General features: G+C 41.4%; 1 protein-coding gene across 1 annotated transcript; it reads left to right on the top strand.

The window, feature by feature from the left end:
* The first annotated feature begins 553 nt into the window (after positions 1-553).
* Positions 554-6,613, top strand: LOC308132322 (eosinophil peroxidase-like). Its single transcript, XM_080499378.1, has 16 exons — positions 554-614; positions 751-810; positions 1,034-1,121; positions 1,214-1,386; positions 1,533-1,665; positions 1,841-1,970; positions 2,059-2,265; positions 2,706-3,060; positions 3,147-3,307; positions 3,416-3,674; positions 3,760-3,930; positions 4,468-4,705; positions 4,818-5,017; positions 5,104-5,166; positions 5,403-5,447; positions 5,565-6,613. Exons 2-16 carry the CDS (start codon positions 753-755, stop codon positions 5,984-5,986), a joined length of 2,703 nt encoding a protein of 900 aa, XP_080355504.1. The 5' UTR covers positions 554-614; positions 751-752; the 3' UTR covers positions 5,987-6,613.
* The last annotated feature ends 3,055 nt before the right edge of the window (positions 6,614-9,668 follow it).

Genomic DNA, 9,668 nt, shown 5'->3' on the forward strand with positions numbered 1-9,668 from the left:
TATTATAATAGGAGATAATAGAATTACACAATTCATATTATATAGCTATACTGAGAAGCTGTCTATGTTGGTGGGGAATACACTTTTTGGGGCCTAAATGAAATAAAATACAATATTATTGATGGCAGACTCACGATAAAATAAAAAAAATCTGAAAAAAATGCCGACTTTGCAATGACTGTCAATGACAAGTCGACAAATAGAAATAATGAAAGATTGACTGCTAGGATGTGGCTACTGTTTGTTCATCTATTGTTCTCTTTGTTGCGCTGTATCTCAGCAGAATCTTTCCTGATCACTTCTTCCTGAAACTTCTCCTATAACCATTAATTGAGGTTGCGGGGGGGGGGGAACCACACGAAAACGTTTACTTTGTCGTTATTTCCGTGATTGTCAAATCTACACTAAAATGGGCAAACTCGGATAACGCGGAGGAGGAGGAGGAGGAGGAGGAGGAACGAGGAAGGAGCAAATTGATGCATTGTTTGATAGACATTCCAGAGCGCACTGGGGCTATTTAAATGAGAAGAGAAGACAGGCTGAGAGGCAGACGGCGGCTGGAAGTTCAAGGTGAAGCTGCACTCTCTGAGGCGAGAGCTCACCTCCATCTGCAGGTCCGATCAATAGCTTTTACTTTTACATCATGTCGCAAAAATCCCGAGAATAATTAAGATTAGATTGTGACTGTAAAACTTTTTTTTTTTTTTTTTTTTTTTTTTAAATATACATATATGGTTTTTTTTCTTGCAGAGATGCTCCGGTTTCTATTCCTCCTGGCTTTTTGCCTGTGTTTGCATCAAATCAATGCGGGTGAGTATTTGAACAACCTGTCTGGCTAAAGTTTGCGAACTGCGGTGTCTCGGATGTTTGAATAGTGTAAATATGCCACATTCGATCGGATTAAAATACAAACAGCATTATTTTCTTCTGTTATGATGCAAAAAAAAGCCACTGTATAAATGTCATGTCAATAAAAATATGAGTGATTCAAAAAGGAGAAACAGTAAGTCGAACTTAATTATTTTTCTATCAGCCTCTCGTTTGAAGAGGAGCGTCATTGAAAATGCGGTCAGGACGGCAAAGGAATCAGTGGACTCGGCTTATGAATATTCCCGCAGAGTGTGAGTGTGTCCACTTGACATGCCTTACACATATTTATTGCCACACGTTGAGGATGGCGGTATTTAAAAGCAGGCCACTCTGTCTATAACAGGAGCGTCGAGCGCGTTAAGAGAAACGCCGCACATCCCTCAGACGTGCTTCTGCTGATGAAACAGCCAGCAGGACTGGCTCGAAGCGAAGTGCGATACGCCGACTATATGGAGAACACCATCAGATTGCTCAAAGAATCCAAAGGAAGACGCAAGAGATCTATTAACGCCACAGGTGGGTTATTTACCCAGTTAACCCCCCCCCCCCCCTTCTTCTCCGGAGTGCTCTGGTTTGAACTTCTCTCTCTCTCTCTCTCTCTCTCTCTCTCTCTCTCTCTCTCTCTCTCTCTCTCTCTCTCTCTCTCTCTGTGTGTGAATCAGATCTCATCTCCGAGGAGGACTTGCGAGTTATAGCAGATCTCACAGGTTGTTCTCCACGCACCCGCATCCCTTCATGTAAAACCACCGCGAACCTGAACACCTTCCGCACCGCGAGCAGCGTCTGTAACAACAGGTGAGAGCGCCAGCAGCTGTTTGAAGTCCCTGGATCTGATCTGAACGCGCCCTTACGCACCAGGTCTAATTCAAGAGATTGTCATCTTGTGTTTGATTTGAGACTTGACATTAATTTGCTCTCAATTTGAAAGCATAATTGATTAAAATATATATTTTTCTTATCCCACCTTTAGGGTGAACACACGCTGGGGGTCCGCAAACCTCCCATTCACCCGCTGGCTCCCTGCAGAGTATGCTGACGGAATCTCACAACCAAAAGGTTCCGGGCCTTCTGAAACAACTCGCGATCGCATCCTGCCGCTGGTAAAATACAATATCATATTAAAAACAAACAACAAAACACGTCAATGAATATATTTGACAAATGATTGCCTCCACTCTGTCTTTATAGGTGAGAGAAGTGTCCAATCGTATCCTCGCAACACCCAACGAGGATGTCCAGAATGATCCTATGTTTTCCTTCATGCTGACGATCTTCGGCCAGTTGACCGACCACGACCTGACCTTCACCCCCCACTCCCCGGTCATCCGGTCATATAGTAATGGGATCGACTGTGACGCGACCTGTGACCGTACCGAGCCATGCTTCCCCATCGAGGTCAGTTTCATCACAGCTCAAGCAAGGCCGGGAACTCTATACATCTAACAGTCCCTTTTCAATACACACGACACAAATCACAGTCTACATTCCAGTCCTCATTTCAGTTTTCTGCTGCAAATGACTGGAGTCCTCTTTGTACTTCAAAACGAAAATGAAAACTGGTTCTGAATTGCATACCTGCCAAAAAATACATAAATACATAACATTTACATGTCAATTAAAACACCATATTTCACATTCATGTGCAGTTGACCGCTGCAAAAATAATTAGGGCCTCTTATTAAAAAACCCTGATAAAAAAACAACTTTTTCCCCCTTTTAATACTGACATATAATTTTGACTTTTATAATGCTGAGATTTAAGTCCTAACATTCACTTTTTTTTTCTTTAAACACACATGAACATGCACTCTAAACACATCTGGTCATGTCCACAGATTCCAGAAGATGACCCGAGGATCGACCACGAGGAGTGCATGCCCTTCTTCCGCTCCGCACCGACCTGCGGATCTGGCAACAACGGCGCAAACTTCGGTGCGCAAACGGTGAGGGAACAGCTGAACACGCTCACCGCCTTCATCGACGCAGGTCACGTCTACGGATCAGAGGCCGCCAAAGCAGAAGCCCTGAGAGACTTGACGACGGACCACGGCAGGCTGAAAGTAAACACTATGTACGATGACAACGGACGGGAACTTCTGCCATTCGTCAACACAAGTGTCAACACGTGCGCAACCAGAACTCGCATCACCAACGACCCCGACGCTAAAGAGGTCCCCTGCTTCCTCGCTGGTGAGAACTCCAACATTGTGGACCTGCATGTTGCCAAGTGTGTTGAGTGTATTCCAAACGACCGTATACGTTTTTTGTGACTAAAGGTGACGCGCGCTCCAATGAGAACACCGCGCTGACCTCATTGCACACGCTCTTCTTGCGCGAACACAATCGCTTGGTGGGTCTTCTGAAGACGAAAAATCCATACTGGGATGGAGAAAGACTCTACCAAGAGGGGCGCAAGATCGTAGGGGCATACTTCCAGGTGAGGGAGGAGTACGCTAATGTATTTGGTTGTCCTGTCGTTTAATTTATCTCTTTGTTGGTGTGAATCGGTGAATCATCAGATTTTATTTTGATTTGTGTGTGACAGGTTTTGATATATAGAGACTTTCTCCTTCACATCCTTGGACCAGATGTGATGGCGAAGAAACTGTCCATGTACCCTGGATATGATGAAACCATAGATGCCACCATCGCCAATGTGTTTGCCACGGCTGCATACAGATTCGCCCACACCATGATTCAGCCCTTCATTTTCCGCCTTGATGAGAATTACAACGAACATCCGAGATTCCCCACTACACTGCTGCACAGAGCTTTCATGACACCATGGAGGGTCATTGATGAAGGTAGGCCAGAGATCTTTAACTTTCCAGTCCGGCCTGAAATAGACATTGAATTAGTTCAGCAACATCCCTCCCACATGTTTCTCAGGTGGCATTGATCCAATTATCCGTGGGCTGATTGGAAAACCTGCAAAGTTGAACACTCAAGAACACATGCTGAGTGATGAGCTGAGAGAGAGGTTATTCAGATTCACACAAGAATTGGCTTTGGATCTGGGGTCTCTGAACATGCAAAGAAGCAGAGACCACGCTCTTCCAGGTATTTATTTCAGTCTTTGCTTCTTCAAAGTCATCGAACTGTTTTGACGTGTGTGGATTCTAAAGACATGTATTGTGCAATGCTTATGTGTGTGTGTGTTTTTATGTCTCCGATAGTATATGATATTCTTACTGTATGAATTCTAATATATAAAACAATACTTTTTTAATACAATAACATAATTATATAAGATGAGAATCAAATATTGGTGAAGAGGTAGGATTAGTCAAGTTTTGCTTCCTCCTATCCCCTTTCAGGCATGTCATTTAGATATAGGATGTATGTATGTATGTATGTATGTATGTATGTATGTATGTATGTATGTATGTATGTATGTATGTATGTGTGCATGTTTGTAAGTATTTGTGTATAAATAGTCAAATATAGACTATCTATTTTGTCTGGATATATTTTTAGATTAAATAAAAATTTATTTATTTCATCAACAAGGATTTCTTATATATGTATATATTGTTGCATGCCTGAAATGAATGGATTAATGAAAAATAAAAGTAGCTAATTTCTCCTCCTTTTAAGGCTACAACAAATGGCGTAGGTTCTGTGGACTGTCAACACCTCAAACTGAAGAAGAACTGACAGAAGTGCTCCAGAACAGAAATCTTGCCAGGAACTTGTTGGACCTCTATGGCACTCCTGACAACATTGACGTGTGGCTGGGAGCAGTTGCTGAACCATTTGTCCGTGGAGGAAGAGTTGGACCGCTTTTTGCCTGCCTTATTGCCACTCAGTTCCAAAAAATTCGTCAGGGAGACAGGTAAGCAAACAAGTGACACACCTACATACGTGGCAGCAGCTTTTGTTCGCTGCTCATTTGCAGGTGTGATCAAAGTTGGGACGTCATCCATGAAGAGACTGTTCAATTTTAGGATGTGGTGGGAGAACAAGGGCGTCTTCAGTGAGGATCAAAGGAGAGTCCTGAGAGAAGTGTCACTGGCCCGCATCATCTGTGACAATACTGGTATTACCGAAGTTCCTTCAAACCCCTTCCAGTTCCGACCTCGCGGCTATGGATACACTAATTGTGGCGACATCCCCGAGTTTGATCTCGGTCCCTGGAAAGAAGGAGGTGAGTCACTTAACAGCTAATTGTAAACTCTCACATTCAACATTTTAGAAATATCATTAAAATGTTGTTGTTTTTTTCTTCTCTAGAACAATATGTACCTGAAGAAACAGATGCACCGCCTGTCTATTCTGAACCCTATGAACCTACAGGTAAACCTGCCATGAATCAGAACTGTTCTATCTTAAAAGCACTGCAATGGGAAGGTCGATTTCACTTAAGTACTGCAACAGGTTTTTATTTTATGGAGTTATCGTGTCAATTAACCACTTTCTGTTCTACGAGCCAAGATTTGTGAATCTGACATTTTGAAGCATGTATTGGAAAATGTTTTATCAGACCAAATAATTTGATATCAGGACTCAAGCATTGTCCCCCTTTTATTTAGGTTACGAAGTACCCCGAGGCCCCCCTGGACCACCCGGGCCGCCAGGTAAAGATGGCACTTCTTGTACTAAAAATATAGAATCGGATTTGTTGTCAATATTCTTTTCAATGAAAATGACAAAGTTACTGTTGAATAATTGCACTCATGTGTTTGTTTAAATAGGACCCCCTGGCCCCCGTGGTCCCCCTGGAAACTCCAACCATGTTGGCTTTTCTGTTCGTCTTGGCAACAACTTCCCCAAATCTGGCACTCCAATTCCATTCCACGAAGAAATCTTTAACGAAGGCAACAGCTATGACACCAGCAGAGGAATTTTCACATGCAGAGTGCCAGGAGCCTATGAGTTTCAGTTCCACTGTACGATTTATCAGAGCCTGGCTAATCTAGATCTCATGCACAACGGCAATCGGCTTATTCATTCGTACACGACCCAGCACAATGGCTACATCGCCGCAAGTGGCAACATCTTGGTGGAACTGAAAGTTGGTGACCAAGTGTGGCTGGTTGCAAACCAGGGTGGAAATGCAATAACAAGAGAGAGCTATTTGTCAGGCTACTTGTTGTGGGTCGACGAGACACACTGAGTCCCTCAAAACCTTGAAAGCTAAAATCAATTTTGATCTTTTAAATTGGGACGATTAGCAGAGCTTCCTCAAATGTTCACCAGAATTACAAGCTAAGAATAACACGTTAAGATCAACAACACTATAAAACAATTAAAGGTGAAATTCTATCTTCCACTCTGATCACCACTGGCAGAGAAAAAAAGAAATGTAACGTGCATTGTTTTTGTTTGTCTGTCTTATTTCCTTGCATTGAATGAAGAAAAACTTCACTGAAACATCCAGAGGCAAAGCAGAAGTAATGTAAAGGATGATTATAGCATGAATTCTATACAGGCAGATAAATTGCCTACAAAACAAGGAATGTCAAATGTATAAGCAATGCTTAAATCGCAATTATTTCTTTTAATTTTGTCAATTTATTGTCTTTTTAAACTGTTTACAGTGATCGCTTTGCCTCCATGAATGCAAGACTCAACCAATCTTAGATTGTATGAAAGCAACTAAGCTACTTTAATATGATTTCTGGGGTGACTTTTTCGTTTATTCGACGTTTTAGCTCTGAGCCACTTTATGCTTGATGATGTGAAATGAATGTAGTCCGGATGAATCTCTGGCCTCTGAATAAAACGTGTGATGACAAGAGCATTTACGTTTGCGAGCATGTCAATGTTTGTATCCACACCACTAGATGGCGCACACATGCAGGTTTTTAAGGAGAACCACCAACACTTTTTTAATGAATGAAGGGGTCCATGATACAATGCTGGTTCTTGATTTGGAGTGGTCAGTTTTAAGAATTATTTGTTTATATTTTACTTTTTCGTCACTAATGCTTTGCTGTTTACACACGAACATGTACAATAGTTGCTAAGTAAAATAAAGAAAATACCAGGAAAATATTCTTTTCAGCTGCAGCTCATCATATTTGATGAAAAAAAACAAACAAAACCCAAAACCTCCACACATCTGGGGGAAACCCAGTTCAGTGAGTTTTTCTTATCTCAGCAACAATGTGAAATGATTTTTTTAAGCTTCAGTCACAGTAATAACCAATCAAAGGGCTGAATTATACGGATCATTAAAGTATGCCATCATAAAGGGCTCCTTGGGGACCAAGGACACACTGTGGCCGGCATGACTGAAGAATATGCCAGCCTGGAAAATAGTAAAGCTTGAGTCCATTTTTGAATTACAACAGCAAAAAAATAAAAACACCCGATGAAACATTTTCTCCTCAGATTCTCACATTATCTTTAAATTTGACATTTATTAAAAAGTATTCATAACGTATATGTCAGCTTTAAATTGATTAAGCACAAGAATGCTTTAAAATGAATTTTGAAAGAGCACGTGTTTAAAAAGTACTTCTTTATATTGTAGACTAACTTGCAGCAGATGTTCTTTTTTTTTTTTCTTCTTTTTTTGGTGTTGTTAAATCTCTGTTCATCACACAGTGTATATGCATCATACAATCCTTTCGATCACTAATTTGGGCACTGATAGCATTATAAATGCAACACCTGTGATTCTGGTCTACCACAAGTCAAAAATGTCTGCTGTGAGCAGAACAGATGTTAAACTGCATTGATATTAGAGACCCAATTTGCCAGAAAGCCCGAACGCATCAGTCTATGAAATACGCTGAGCAGCAATGTTGAGAATTAGTTTGCTACTTAAATACGACTTTTAAACTTCTTTTATGGTTTGAGTGAAGTGGTGGATTGTAGACTAACAAATGGTAAAGGAACTATATTTTACAGTACATTGGCAGGAACATGGCATCAAAACGTTTCTCATCAACAAACGTGAACAGCAACAAATACACACAAAATCCATAAAGACAAAATTAAATGAAAAGATAAACACAAACACATGGGGATTTTCATACAAAGTAAAAACAATGACAAGAATGAACAAGAAATGCAGTTAATAAAGTGTAGCTTTTAATGACGCTTTAATGAAATTAAATGGGTATTTTACAAAAACAGCCTATGTTGAATTGAGTTATTGTTTTTTGGTACAAAATAACTAAAAGCAGTTCCATGCTTGTTGGTCTGACTCTGCAAATAGAAAGTGGGTTAAGATCTGAACGACATATGAGGACAAATAACCAAATGACAGTCATCCAGGAGTCTATTTGGTCATTTTACTGAGTCTATTCTTAATTACACTTTACTAAGTTGTTTTTGTGGCCAACACTATTGTTGTATTGATAGAGATATTGCTGACTTTTACAAGACAAACTTGCTTTGTTTCTCCATACATTAAAAAATAACAGTGCAATTTCCATGCACTTTAACAGATGCATGTTGAAGTATACTTTAAAATGGTTACTTTTTAAGAACAATCTTCTCCTTGTAATTGAGTAAAAGTTCAGCAAAGTAAAAGAAGTTTCATTATCAATTTTCAGTTGACTGTCTGTTTTTTTGTGTGCATGTTTTGATCGTCCACTCAATTACTCTCTTTTTCTATGATTATTCTCAGAAATTATTTAATTCCGAATGTTTGTTCACTGTTTAGCAGGTGATAGTTTGTGATATAAAGAGGTGAGGCTGTGGGCAGTCACCCAGCTTTAATTGCACATGCCGACACTCCCCTGGGGATCTGCATCCTTGCCTAAATAAGTAAACAGAAAAAATAAAAAAAAACAGCGCAATATGTGAGGCGATCGATAGGAGACGTGGTGGGGCGCATTAGCTCTTGTGTTTTCCACACGGCGGAGAGGAGGGACGGAAACCAGCTGCTACACACACACACACACACACACACACACACACACACACACACACACACACACACACACACACACACACACACACACACACACACACACACACTCTGACCTCCGTGGACACAGTGCCATCCACACAGAGTGGCCCTGTGTGTCCCAGGGGAGCAAGGGAACGCTGGAGAGGACGAGCGGCACACGATACCCCATTGTTTGGTTTAGCAGTCACTGATCCCCTCTAACACCCCCCCCCCCCCCCCCCCCCCCCCCCCCCACACACACACAACACACACACGCCCCTGGCCGTCTCAGCGGGTTAAATTGATTAGAAAGACGTTTGCGGTTTGACTAAGCCCCCATTTTCGCCGCTGCACTGCGCCCCACCATCAAAATGAAATAATAATAATATTATTATTTTTTTTTGAGGGGGGCGGGGTGGGGGGGGGGGGGGGGGGGGGGGGGGGGGGTAAATAAAGCCGCAAATTTGGAATGCAACTCTTGCAGTTTGTAATAATCAGCACATCGTGGGCCTCCAGAGAATCAACACTTGTGATGGCGAAGGTTTTCTATCGATTTCCTACAGGTCTCTTTGAAAATGTGCACAGTCCCGACAAGCTTCATTCGTTCACAATCCAAACCATCATGATCACAATACAGCTTCAGCGAGAGAGGGAATTCAACCTCAACTCTTCTTTCAGAGGACATCATCGTCACCATCACATCAGAAAGTTTCTGATCACTCCCTGTTGTCCTTCAGGGAGAAAAAAACCCCAACTTTCCTCACGAAGGCATCAGGAAAAACTGCTCTTTTCCTTTGCAAGTTGATTATGGGATTAATTACAAATAGATCCCAAGCTCTCGTTTTGTTTTTTGTTGGTTTTTTTAGTATCACTTGTTAACACGTTTTGAGGTTTCTTTATCCTGTAATTTCAAAAAGCTGCTACTTTGACCAGGTCGACCAGACAGCTCTTC

The sequence above is a fragment of the Blennius ocellaris genome, assembly GCF_963422515.1.
Source record: "Blennius ocellaris genome assembly, chromosome: 7".
Taxonomy (NCBI): Eukaryota; Metazoa; Chordata; class Actinopteri; order Blenniiformes; family Blenniidae; genus Blennius; species Blennius ocellaris.